The 14,043-nt window shown below is 45.6% G+C and overlaps 1 protein-coding gene across 2 annotated transcripts; it reads right to left on the bottom strand.

Moving 5' to 3' along the window:
• Positions 1 to 6,602: 6,602 nt before the first annotated feature.
• LOC123443024 (boron transporter 4-like) lies at positions 6,603 to 12,405 on the bottom strand. 2 transcript variants are annotated; one of them, XR_006630549.1, is made up of 15 exons: positions 12,262 to 12,341; positions 11,259 to 11,369; positions 11,065 to 11,147; positions 10,663 to 10,855; positions 10,440 to 10,578; positions 10,186 to 10,360; positions 9,521 to 9,687; positions 9,235 to 9,408; positions 8,852 to 8,947; positions 8,652 to 8,768; positions 8,075 to 8,397; positions 7,662 to 7,929; positions 7,411 to 7,539; positions 7,163 to 7,300; positions 6,603 to 7,057 (listed from the first exon to the last, which is right to left on the bottom strand). XR_006630549.1 is itself a non-coding variant. In XM_045119243.1 (14 exons), exons 2-14 carry the CDS (start codon positions 11,360 to 11,362, stop codon positions 7,025 to 7,027), a joined length of 2,001 nt encoding a protein of 666 aa, XP_044975178.1. In that variant the 5' UTR covers positions 11,363 to 11,369; positions 12,262 to 12,405; the 3' UTR covers positions 6,603 to 7,024. The 2 variants fall into 2 exon arrangements, 1 of the variants encoding a protein (XP_044975178.1); XM_045119243.1 differs by lacking the exon at positions 7,163 to 7,300 and having other exon boundaries at positions 12,262 to 12,405.
• Positions 12,406 to 14,043: the final 1,638 nt, after the last annotated feature.

Genomic DNA, 14,043 nt, shown 5'->3' on the forward strand with positions numbered 1-14,043 from the left:
AGAGAGGAGATGAAGTTGGAAAGCTTGTAAGCGATGAACTCGAAGGTGAGTTATCTATGGTTTTGCAACGAAAGCTTCCCATCAACCCTCTTGCCTCGGCACATGTGAGGCATACAACTCACAATCTTCCATCCGGGCCCTCCTTTCCATGGTATTTCACGGACAATCCATGGACATCCTGAATCCTCACATGCAACCGTGTAACACAGCTTCATGTTTGAATGAACAACTTTGTGTGGACGATAATGTGTAACCGATTCAAATCCTTTTGTACTTGTTCCAACAACTCGGCATAGCTAGGACAACAATCAAACACCATCTCAAGCTCATCTGGTTCCAGATCAATATTGCCTTTTAAAAAGGCATCCTTGTCCACGTGATGAACATAAAGACATGTTCTTACCATCCCTAAACAACACAACATACAAGTATAAGCAATCATCCAAATACTATAAATTTTGTATAATAAAAAAACTAATCCTAACATCAAACAACCATAATCCTAACCCCATCATACCCCTAACCCCAACACAACCATAATCCTAACATCCAAACAACCCTAATCCTAGCCCCATCATACCCCTTATCCTAACATACAAACAAGTGCAACAATATCATACACATCCACAATTTCATGAAGAACTAGGGTTTCCTCACATTTGAAAAAAGTGAGCAAATGAGTTTTTTTTGGATGAGTGGGAGGGGATCGGGGGAGATTACCTGAAGGAAGAGATTGGAGACGAAATGCCCAGACCGAATCTTCAGATCTGCTTGGTTTGAAGAGGAATTTGAGGAAGGAGGGAGAGGGGAACTGGAGGGAGAACTCACTATAATGATGGAGGTGAATGAGGAGGAGGGTGGGGGAGGGCCGACTTGCGGCTGGATAAGTGGGGGTATGGCTCCTAAGCGCTCGGCGTCACACAACCGCAAGTGCAACCCTGCGGCTTAGGCGTCACACTGCTGGGGGGTGCGGTGGGTGCGGACGCCAGCGTGGCTGGGGTGTGGCGCCTACGGCTAAGGCGTCACACACAGTAGTGTGGCACCTAAGTATCGGGCGCCACACAATAGAGTCAGTTGAGCGAAAAAAATCAAACATAGTCCAATTTGTTAATTTTTTGCGCCCAAGGGTCAGATTTGTCGATTTTGTCACCGTAGGCGCTCCTCCACTGGGCTCCTCGAGCGAATCGCAGCCCTAGGATGTTGAATGAAGGGACCAGATCAAGCGCTACGGTGGACTAGCATAGAAATGGTACTGCTGCTTTTGCTTCGCCGTCGTCTGCATTCTACTGTGGCTACCAGCTTTTGGCCGCTTGGCCGCTTTGACTACATGGGAGGCGTTGATCACTGTCCCATCCGAGCTGATGCAATTTGGAATGACCACACAATCACACATACAAATTTATAAGAGCATCTCCAACAACCGACCTATATAAGCGCCGTGCCGGAAAAAATACTGTTTTTTGCACACGCGAAGCTGCTCCGGGTGCTCTAGCGAAGAAGCAAAAAACGCGCACGGCGTAAGTGGTTGAGCGCGCGGGACAAAACAACATTACGCGCCGCTTATTTCGTGCGCCCGCTCCCGCGCGCTACACACTCAAGCGCTCGCGCCGTGACTTCCACCTACTGCCATTCCAGCCATTGGCGCCGCCGCCCGCACCACCCCGTTTTCTTCGGCGACCCGGTGGCGCTTCCCCGGACTATCCCCGTGATGCCGCTGCTTCCTCTGTCTCCCTCTAGTTTCCGCCGCCCCTCACGCACGCCATTCCTCCGATGATCAGCGCATGGCCGCCCACCGCCGCTTGGCGCCCACAAGGTGTTCGACGGAATGCTTGCAAGGTATGTGTTACTTCAACTTCACATTTTTTACATGAATTTGATGCATGTTGTTTCTAGTTTTTATTGACTAGTTTAAATTCAATATTGTAGATGAGTTCATCATATGATTCTTCCGAAGAAGAATTTGATATTGAAGAGGAGGAGGACCTTGCAATGATCCTAGCTATGCATATCAATAAAAAGCCGAAGTACGGTGGTTCGGTTATGGTCGGCGGAAAATTTGGAGGGATAAAATCGATTCCCACAACAGATTGACGAGGCACTATTTTTTGGAAAATCCCACATACCCCGAGTCCTACTTCAGGCGTCAGTTTAGGATGAGCACCGAGTTATTCACGCGCATTGCAGAGAAACTGGCGAGCCATTATCGGTTTTTTTGAGCAAAGGAGGAATGTCGCCGGAGAACTCGGGCATAGCACCTTTCAAAAGGTGACACGCGGCTTGCATATGTTGGCATACGGTATTCCAGCTAATCTAGTTGATGACCACTTGGCCATGGGTAAGAGTCAGGTCATCATGTGTGTCAAGCGCTTCGCAGTCGGAATTGTGCAAGTGTTTGGCCCGGAGTATTTGAGATCTCCCAACGCTGAAGACGTCGCAAGGCTATTGGAGATGAGCAAAGCTTGTGGGTTTCCAGATATGCTTGGCTCAGTAGATTGCATGCATTCGAGTTGGAAGAATTGTCCTAAGGCATGGCATGGGCAATTCCGCGGTCAGAAAAAGGGTTCCACTATAATCCTTGAAGCGGCGGTCGGTCAAGAGACTTGGATTTGACATGCTTTTTTGGATTTCCTGGATCTTTGAATGACATCAACATTGTTAATTGGTCACCACTCATGAATAAGATTGCAAATGATGAATGTCACCGATGCAGTTTGTAGCAAATGACCATACATACAACTATGGCTAATATTTTTCGAATGACATCTACCCAAAGTGGCAAACATTTGTGAAGCCGTTGAAAACCCGAAGGTAAGAAAAATCTTGATTTCCGCGATGCTCAAGCGGCGGCTATGAAAGATGTTGAGAGAGCTTTTGCGATTTTGCAAGTCCAATTTACTATTGTGAGAGGACCGGCTAGATTTTGGGATCAAAAAATACTTTGGTACATCATGCACGCTTGTGTGATCATGCATAACATGATCATTGAGAATGAGATTGGCCAAAATATAAACTACTCTCAGTATGAGCTGTTGGGACATCCTGTGCGAGTGTGACAGAGGGCTGCGAGAGTGGCCCGGTTTGTTGCCTCCTATCATGCCATTTGACGTAGCGAAAAGCATGATGATGTTCAGAAGGATGTCATTGAGGAGTGGTGGGTATGGAATGGACGACAAAACGCATGATGGTTTGTATGTTCGATGTTGTACGTTTGATGGTGTAGTGTCGAACTATTTGTTGTATTGAAAGATAAATTATTTGTCTATATTATAATAAAATTGGACTATTTATTGTTGATTATTTTTTATGTGTTTGGTCTTCTTGGTTTTGTTTGGAGTGTATACGTTATTTGTGTTGTTCGTGCACACCATTTATTTACAGCAGCAGGGATGGGGCTTAGATAAATTTGGTCGTGATAAGAAAAGAAAGGAGGAACTCAAGAATGAGTTGGCTCTTCTGGGGCAATTAGAGGAAGATGGACCTCTCTCACCTGAGTTGTATAATAAGAAGGTGGATGTCAATTTTAAACTGCATGAGCTGTTGGTAAATGAAGAAATTTTCTGGTTGCAACAATCACATGAGAGGTGGTTGCTGAAAGGAGATCTAAATACCAATTACTACCATAAAATTGCTAAGGGCGTAAGAGGAAAAACACGATTCATTCCCTCAAGGTGGGAGATGTTGTGATTGAGGGAAATGAAGAGCTTATTGCCCATGCCACTGATTTCTATAAAGAACTCTTTGGCCCCGCCCCTCGCAATATGTTTCACTTAGACCCCAACACACGGTCGGAGGAAGAAAAGTTAAGTGAGGATGATAATGCAATACTCTGTCGTGAGTTCACGGAGTTGGAGGTTAAAAGCGCTCTGTTTGACATGGCTACGAATAGAGCACCTGGTCCTGATAATATTCCTGCTGAATTTTATCAGGTCTGTTGGGATATAGTTAAAGAGGACATTATGTCTTTGTTCCACCACTTCCATAAGGGGACTCTCGATGTTAAGCGGCTCAACTATGGTGTGATATTTGTGCTGCCTTAAATTTCGGGTGCAGATAGAATTCAAAAATTTAGGCCTATTTGCTTGCTTAGATGTCCACACAAGCTTATCACTAAAGTGTTGGATTGGCGTGCAGCTGGTGTGGCTGATACCCTGATAAGTTCGACACAGAATGCATTAATAAAAGGGAGAAATATTATGGATGGGATATTAGCCTTGCATGAGATTCTTAATCATACTCATGTTAATAAAAAAGTTGGCATTGTGTTGAAGCTTGATTTCGAGAAAGCCTATGACAAGGTCAATTGGGATTTCCTTTTGGAATGTCATGAGATGAGAGGTTTCAATGAAACATGGTGCGGCTGGATTAAGCAGATCTTATATAATGGTACAGTTAGTATTAAGCTCAATAACTATGTGGGTCCATATTTCCAAAGTGCCAAGGGGGTACGGCTGGGTGATCCTCATTCCCCATTCCTATTCAATTTAGCTGCGAAGTGTCTTTCGAAAATGATTAAGAATGCTCAGAAAAACAAACTGCTTGTTGGGCTTGCTGCAGATCTCATTCCTGATGGGATTGTTATTCTACAGTATGCATATGATATAATTATTTGCGTAGAACATGATGTGGAGAAAGTTGTTAACCTGAAGTTATTGCTATATATTTTTGAGATGATGTCGGGTCTTAAGATTAACTATCAGAAAAGTGAAATTTTTACTGTAGTGGGGATGATAGTGTGGTGAAAACTTATGCTGAACTGTTTAACTGTGATATTGTCAAGTTCCCAATTAAATATCTTAGTATGCCTGTTAGCTATACCACGCTAAAGAACTCTGATTGGGAATTCATAGTGGAGAGATATATGAAATGGTTTGAGGCTTGGATTAGCAATCCTACCTCCATGGGAGGCAGACTCACACTCCTTGATTCTGATATCACGCATATATCCATTTATCACATGTCTATGTGGCTCATGAATAAATCATTCCTGGAAAAGCTAGATAAGCATAGATGTAGACTTTTCTGGCAGGGGAACAATAAGAAGAGGAGATATCATTTGGTCAAATGGAACAGGGTGTGAAGATCTAAAAATAAAGGGGGCATGGGGGTTAAGGACCTCCGTAAACAAAATATTAGTTTGATGGTTAAATGGTGGTGGAAGTTGGAGACACGGAAGGGGGTCTGGCAAGATATTATCAAAGCTAGATATCTCCGAAATAAATCTGTGGCTACTGTTGAGCCCAGATTTTCTGACTCACCATACTGGAAAGCAATCCTAAAGGTCAAGGAATACTATTTTGTGGGGAGGAAAATTAAAACTGAGTCCGGAAATATTGCCAGGATATGGCGGGATTCAATTAATGGGCTTCCCTCATTTAAGGATCAATTTCCTTCACTGTTTGATATTTGTAATGAACATAATTGCACTGTGGAGAATATGCGCTCGATGGATTATTGTTCCTTCTTTAGAAGAAGGTTAAACCCGGAGCTTAGAGTTCAATGGAGAGAGATGCATAATACTATCTCTGGTATTGCTCTAACTCACGATAGTGATAGAGTGTCCTGGGGCTTGACTGGTGTGGCAAGTTTACTACCAAATCCATGTATAAGTGGTTGGAGAAACCACTTCATGGATGCCACTATAAGTGGATGTGGAAAGCAAAAATTACCCCTGAAAATTAAAATTTTCATGTGGCAACTGTCTCAAGATGCAGTGTTGACTAGGCATGTGATAAAAAAGAAAAAATGGCCCGGGAAACCCAGATGCTCCTTTTGCCGTCAAAGGGAAACTCCACAACATCTTTTCTTTACTTGCCATGTTGCTAGGATTGTGTGGAGATCTCTAGGGGTTACTCTGGGGACTGAATGTTGTCCCAATTCATATTGGCAATATTTTTCCTGGTGTAATGTTTTTTGCATGTTGGAGGAAAGTATTACACGGTGGGCCTTGCGGCTGCGTGCTGGGCTACCTGGTTGGCTCGGAACCGTGCTACATTTGAAAATAAAATGATCAAAACCCCATTCGAAATTGTGTTTTCAATGTGTTCGTTCATCTTATATTGGGCAGGGCTCCAACAGGAAGGCGATGCGGAGGAACTATGCTCTGGCGCAGAGATTGTGAGATCAAACACTATGCAGCTGATGAAAATGTGTGAGGCGGCCAGACAAGAGATCACAAGGGAATGAACAACTCCGAATCTTCGAGCCTGTTGGAGACCTCCTGTAGTTTGATAGTTATCTTGTCTGTGTAAATGTGGGTCTGTTTTAGTTGGTATTTTGATGTTCTGTGCAGTGCTAGAGTTTATGCCATGGCATTCGTTTCGACGACGAACGTATGCTCCATGGGTAATCTAGCAAATTGCTTGAGCAACTATCGTCCAATATTTCTCTTTCCTGATACTCTCTGGAACTGTTGTATTTTTGTTCATTGTAATGGAAAGGTGTGTTTGCCCGGCTTAAAAAAAAATTACATCACCTGCTGGAGCGCGCAAAAACTGACTATCTCGACGTTGTAAAGTAATTTTTTGCACGGCACACCTGTGGGAGATGCTCTAAGGCAGTGGTACAAAATGTGGCTGCCAAAAAAAGCTTGAAGAACAGAGGCATCAAAATGCAGCCAGAACACGCGGCAGAATAGATTCACTGGTTCTCAAGAAATTCTTATGCCTGGCATTTTACATTCAGACACAGAAAGCTGGACTTTACACAGGCAACAGGTCACAGAGCAACAGTCTTGCAATAACAGGTCACGGAGCAACAGTCTTTCTACTTCTAACCATTACTAATACTATTCTGCCAAGTTCCCCTGCCATATCCAATACACTTTCTTCAGTCTGATCTCACTGCTAATTACCTGAGCTTTACTTCCTAGCGTACACGATCACGCCTTACCGGAAAAGCGCTAGCTACAGTACAATGCACATTGCTGAACAATGGCGTATTCGGAAATGAACAATGGCTTCAGGATAATCTACACTTCTGACAGAATCGTCATCAAAGCCTCGGACATCGGGACGTTTTTCCATCTTCACACGCTCGGCTGAACTGCATTTGAATGGACCTGCACGGTGTAATTTGAAACTGTCAAATTCAGAAAAATGGCATATTGGCATCAAAACCCCTCTCTTTCCGAGAAGAAAAAAGGTGTGGAATAGGATCAACTCACGACGGGAACATTTATGAATTTGCGCCCGTGAAATCTGCCCATAACAGGCACAAAAGAACCATCTACTGGTATGCGCGGTACTTGTTCTTCCGTAAAAAAAGAAAAAAACAGCTCACAAGTTCAATCTGTTGGCTGGACCTATGTGAAGCCAGCAGAAAGGTCAGACTGTGAGCCATCACAGTATAATAGCACCTACGGTTCAATGTGCACTTGTTGCAACTGCAATGCTATGCATGCCCATCGTTTACCTGAAGGTGCCTTTCTTCAGGATGGCTTGCAGATCTGTGCTTCAGCTCTCCACGGTTTGTCGTGAGTTCATCCAACATTTCAGCGTCGTCTATGCTGTCATGGCTTCCTGAATTTGAGCCATCTTCCTCCTGCATGACGATCCGAGAGTTTCAGATTAACAAAAGATGACAATACACCTAGGGGATTCTCAGATAATGAAACAATGTGGACAGACAAAATATTTATCCAAGAACCCAAGCTGAATTCATACCAGTGTTTGTTCATGTGGGACGCCTTCAAGTTCTTCATACTCAGCTGCATCCAGTTCTCGCAAGTCATTGGGCTCAAAGAACTTTGGGAGTAGGTGTTGCCTGATGAGAATCATAATGAAGAAAGGCAGCGGGAAGAGGATCCCTGCTACTGGTATCCATGTTATACCGAAGCATATCAAGAGATACACAAACTGGAAGACCGTAAAGGCAGATATTGTTCTTGAAGGCACCGCCTCCACGAAAGATGCATGGGGGCCTTCCAAGACCCTGCAAAGGTTACAACGCTACGTGTTAGTGCAATCTGCTATTATATAGTCCCTGTATCTTATCAAAAATGGTGTGGTCCAAAAGGAAGCACACAGCAAGTTCATGTGTTCAGATGAGATGAACAGATATGCAGAATAGACATTACTTGTAGCGTCGGCTTGCTCCAATGCACAGAAGCTGTAACCTTTCCCAAAACTGGTTCCCAGGTAGGCTATCAATGGCCATGTAGGCAAAGTAACCCCAGAGGACCGAAGTCGGTATCATCTTGATAGCCGGCATAGCTCCAACACAGCCACCAACAAGTAAGGATTGCAGCAGGTTGCTTAGCCTCTGTTCGTTCACACGAACAGGCAAATGTGCTTCAATGTGTTTGCTAGGATCAAATTCTCCAGCCAATTTCCCTTCTTCGTCACCTTCCCGCAGCACAGCATCCTTCAAGCTCTTCAAGTCCTTGTCAACAGAATTAGCCTACAGGCCATATTTTTTTTAGCGATACGAGTATGTACTTTATGCATTTCCTTACAAAACTAATAAAAAATATTAGTATTCGAACATTTACTGAAAAGAAACTAATGTATGGAAACATCAAGGATGCAGAAGCAACTACATTACTTTAGCCTAGAAGTCATTTTGGTTTTTCCTCTAATTTATGCTCTCTCAAAAAAAAAAACACTTCACCCCCAGGATAATTAGATAGCAAGATAACAGACTGAAAGACTCACATTCTGGTTGCTATCCATTTGGATGAACACTTCCTGCATCTTGCCATAGATTTCCAAACTGCTCGCACGGTTTGACATGCCCTCTTTGGCAGTTTGAAGCATCTTTCTGCGTAGCAGCTAAATTGGCAGAAAAAGAGAAGACAGATGAGCAAAGCTGACTAACTTAGCATATGACTCGGATCAGTCTGAATCTCACTAACCTGCCCCTTGAGGACAGCAAGGCTTCTTGTATGCATGGGGGACTGAGGAAGTACTCCATTTGATGGGGGAATGCCAAGCAAACCACATAGTAGGACCTACATCATTAACATACTATGAGAAGAGGAAACGAGACATGGTAAATCAGAATGTTGAGGTAAAATGCAGTCAGGTCTCAGGATAGATTGGGAGGGGTCGTCTATACAGGCCTCCTATCTCCCCTCCTCACTAATCCACATTATATACAAGGAATATGAAAAATGGATTGTCCTAATTTGCACTGGCATACATAGTTAGGTTCTTAAGACAATCATGATTTTGTTTACAGAAGAAGAGACTCTGTAAATGAACACATTATCTACAGAATGATTTAGATACGACATACCATGAATCCAAGTACCAAAATGTCATAATGGTAGGCAGAAGCCTTCTTCAAATTAAACTCCTTCTGCTGAGCCAACTGTGAAGCTACACTGTGGTCAAAGAAATAAAGTCCTGCGACCATCAAAGCAGGCACGATGGCTGCAAATATATATGTTGGAGGGACAGAAAACAAATCCTGAAAGTGAAAACCAAAAAATCAGAATTATGGCATACAATACATCTTTACCAAGCTCAGAGACATAAATAATATTTACACATCTAGAATCACAAGTGATTTGACTTAATACCTTTGCTACGGTCCAATGTCTCAGTGAGATTGACTCCCAGGGAAGTGGACTGAAGAGCCTCCTAGGCACTCCTGAAGGGACTTTGCTTGGTAGTGTAAATGACAATGCTGTCCACACAATCACCATCAGCGGTACACCGTAATCGGCAATGAAGCTTCTAAGCCATCCTGCAAATGGGAACTCAAAGGCACGGTGATCAGTGGATGAGTGCATGTATATTTACACACAACTAGAACTTTATATATGATTTTCCCTGGTGATAAATTATACTTTAGAAACAGCTATAAGCTGATTCAGACTACAGAGAAAGATATTCAACCGCTGAAGGAACCAAATTTTAAAACTGCCCCTATTTGGACTACTACAAGTGTTCCAAAGAAAATAGGTCAACCAAAGCCCAGATTAATATGGCCCACTGTTGATCCGACCTAATCCAACCCAAATGAGCCCATGGTTGGCCTAGTATAAGCTTAAGAGTGGGCCTGAACCAGGCCCACTCCTAAGTGCTGTCCAGGATTAAAAAGAAAAAGGTCCCTCTCTGTCACATCGCTAGTTGAAAGGATGTCGTTGATTTGAATATGTGTGGTGTAACATGGGAGTTCTGTCTGCACTAAACTATAGAGAAAACAAGATAATGGGAGCGCAAAAGAAAACGTGTGACCAACCTACGCCATACAGCCATGACCTTGCACGCCTAGTCTTCAGTGCAGTGTACAGCAAGCCAATGGAAAATATAACACCAAGTAGGCCATTGACATAAATCCACTGGAACTGGTATATAGGTGAGCTGGGGTCAGAAATCTCATCATCTTTCGGCACACTGAACTCACTTACAATTCCCTGCAACAGATAGGATCCAGTGTTAGGTATTTTCAGCAGGGTGGGAATAAATAGCTACGATTTGCTACGCATGGCATACCTTGATAGCTTGCTGCAGGAACAGGACAGTGATCAACATACCAAAAAGCTCTCCTGCAACCCTCGTGAATCTGCTTATAACATTGGAAGCATTGAACATTGCCAAAAGAAACAGCATGATAGCAGTCCAAATGCAGACCCTGTCAACAGCAAACAAACACAGAGAGCATTTATGTTATACCGAAGCTATCACAGGATTGGGTGTACTCTATATTAGTACCTACCATCCAGCCCAAGCCAAATATAGCCGTTCTCCCAGATCTGGCTGCTTCTTGGCAAACTTGTAGAGATACGTATACATGATAATAGTAGGTTCTGCGACTCCAACGATCAACAGTGGCTGCCCTCCAAGAATCGAGTGTATTATCCCACATATCGCCGTAGACGCCAAAGTTTCAACAGTGCTTACGATACCATCTGAAACAGATCACTTCGTTCTTGTTAGAGCCTAATTGGTTTGATGCCAAAAGTTGGCATGCCAAATTTTGGCAACTGCCAAATGTTGGCAACCGCCAAATGTTGGCTAGAGATTGGTTGCATGCAATTTCTGTTGCCAATGCCACAAAAGGTTGCCAAATGTTGGCTTGCCAAATGTTGGTAGCAAACCAAAGAGGGCAAGCATTCACCTGTTTCGTTGCTCAGCTGCTCTCCGAAGGAGATTACAGGGAGTGCAGAGGCAAAGAAAATATACATGGTAGGTGCCAATATCCTGGCAAACATTGGCAAGAAGCATAAGCAAATCGATGGATGCAATATTTGTACATGTAAAAATCGACTGGGCTGCAGATGAACTTGTTCGGTCTGTCGAAACAAAACTCACCTGAAGCCAGTTCGGAGCCCTGCAACCCAATCGTCCTTGTACCAAGATGCTCTCCCTTTGACATCCGCGACGACTCCCTTGAAAGGGTTCCCTAGTAGATCCATCAGCTAGCTGGTCACAAAACCTTGAGAGAATCAGTAACCGTGCGGAGAATTTCCATGGAAAATGGAGATGAGATGAATCAAACTGTGAACAGTCGCAGGGAAAATCTGTCCAAAAGATTGCATTTACTTTGACCCGGAGTTGGTACTACTGCTAGTATACTAGTGATTGCACGGATGCTACACCAACTTAAAGGACGGGACGGGGTGAATTATTGTATACACGACTTGACGAAGAACAAGCAGCTCATCGCTCACCTTACATGTCAGAAAACACGTCAACTCAAGCTGCTACGTTCGCAGGCGATCAAACTTTGCCGTAAAAACACACGCACCGCAGATCGGCTGCGGCAAGAATATGGAAACAGGAGCACTGTGCTACATGACAACTGACGCGGACAATAGAATATGTTAGTAGAAAATCTCTGCACGGTTGGAGAAAATCGACATGCAGATCCAAATGGAACCCTCTGCGCGTCCACATGCACATTGAGCGGAGTCTGAAACGCTCGTTTGTCCTCCGCATATAGCTACGAACAAGTCGAAGATTCCAGCAGTAAACGGATCAAAATCGGCGACTAATTAAAACCCCCGGAAAAATCCACTCGTCGAGAATCAGACACACGCCGCAGGCGCGCGACGGCTGACGCGATCGGTTTGTATTTACTGAAATTGGTTGTCCACGATACGAACGGACTCGCGGGGAAAAAAAGGTAAAATGGAACGGGGAACCACCCCAAAACCCACTGAAAAACCCGTCGCATGAACTCTACATCGAGCGGCCGACGGCGACCGGACGGCACGGGAGGGGCATGCTCCTCGCGCGCTCACGGATCTAGTAGGAACAAACCGAGACGCGGGTAGAGGGGAGGAATCGGAGACGGGGAGTCGGGGGGCCGTACCGGTGAAGTCGCGGCGGCGGCGGCGACGGCTAAGGACGCGGCGCACGGCTGCGATCGGCAATGCCGGGCCCTCGTCGGCGCGGGAGCGGGGGCGCGCTCCGGAGACGACGGCGGCTGGGGCGGCGGCGCGGGTTTTGGCTTCTCGAGGAAGCGCCGCGATAGGCGGCTACTTATAGCGGGCGGGCGGGCTGGCGGAGCGAAACGAATGGAGGCCGGGTGGAGGAGGGGGGGGTGGTGAGAAAGGGGGGTGGGGGCCACCGGCGGTGTGTGCAGGAGGAAGGACGAGCGTTTCGATCGATCGATCGATCGATTTTTCTTGCTCGTCGTCTCCCTGGCGGGTGGGGACGGGAGAGGTGGACTGGCTCCGGGTTGGTGGGGCCCAGTAGAGATCCCGACGGTGCCGGATCCTGGCCGAGGGGGCGTTGCCGGGGTGCCGGTTGGATGCGAATGTCTCGCGTCGCGGCACGTCCCTCTGCTCCTCCTCTGTCCCGTGCTCTGTGCCTTTTTTTTTTTTTTTTTGAACCGCAACCCGTGCTCCTGTGCCTGGCTGCATTTCCGATTTGCGACCCGGCCTCTCGTGATACAGCCATTCTCGTGAACGAATAAATGCCCGCTCACGCGCGAACACAAGCGCCCAACCCAGCACGCACGCACGCACGCACGCACACACAAACAAGGTTGGTCATTTCGCATAGTACTGATCTTGGAGCGGTGGCACGGAGGGAAGGAGAATGATGGTCAGAATCCGCACGATGCAGGCAGGTACGGAGAGAGGAGAGGACGGCGAGGGAAGAGCTGGGGCGGCACGTGCGTTGCGAGCCACTCTGGTCTCTGCTCTGCTCCAGCCCAGACCTTCGCTGCTCCTCCGTAGTCCGTACTGCGGCCCTATCTTCTCCCTCTCTCTCCCTCCTTCGTGTGGTCGGTCGGCGAGCTACGGTCCTGTGAACGCAGCGCGTGCACGCGGGGCAGCAGCCTCCGCGTGCCGCAACCGCCTCTGCACCTTTTCGACCTCAGCAAGGATCGCGCGGCGTCAGGGGGGTCGGAATGCCTCCGTCACCCGTCACGTCCCGCCGGATCAAACCGGACGACCCACGCGCGAGAGCGCCTGCGCGCTCATGCCGGCCACACACGACGTAGAGTAGTAGTACGGTCAAACGGACGGAGGTGGGTATGCGCGCAAGGTAACATACGGTTTTTTTTTCACAAAATGGTAACATACAGCTTATTATTTACTCCCTCTGTTCCATAATATAAGACCTTTTAGATGTTGCACTATAAACTACATACGGATACACATAGACATATTTTAGAGTATAGATTCACTCATTTTGCTCCGTATATAGTCTTTTAATGGAATCTCTAAAAGATCTTATATTTTAAAACGGATGGAGTACACGGTAATATGTGTCTCGTTTATTTATATATAATATAAGAGCAATTAAAGTCACGTACAAAATCAAACATGACAAAAAACTTTTCAAACATAGTTGAGCTTGATACTAACGTCTGTCACCTGCCTCTGACATCACCACAACGTCATCAAAAAATAATGATGGATCATTTGTTCACCTAAACTCGACACGGCTCCGTCACTATGCAACTCTATGAACTTCTAAGGTGACTCATTAAAGATGATGTCACTGTCGTTGAACGAATCACACCAGAGCAACACTTCGAACACACCATCGAACTCCAAATCTGACACCCACCACGATTAAGACGTTGAAGGAGGAAATCATACTTGTCATCCATCAACCACGAACCCCATTACATGTTTCGTCT

This window comes from Hordeum vulgare, chromosome 3H, assembly GCF_904849725.1.
Source record: "Hordeum vulgare subsp. vulgare chromosome 3H, MorexV3_pseudomolecules_assembly, whole genome shotgun sequence".
Taxonomy (NCBI): domain Eukaryota; kingdom Viridiplantae; phylum Streptophyta; class Magnoliopsida; order Poales; family Poaceae; genus Hordeum; species Hordeum vulgare.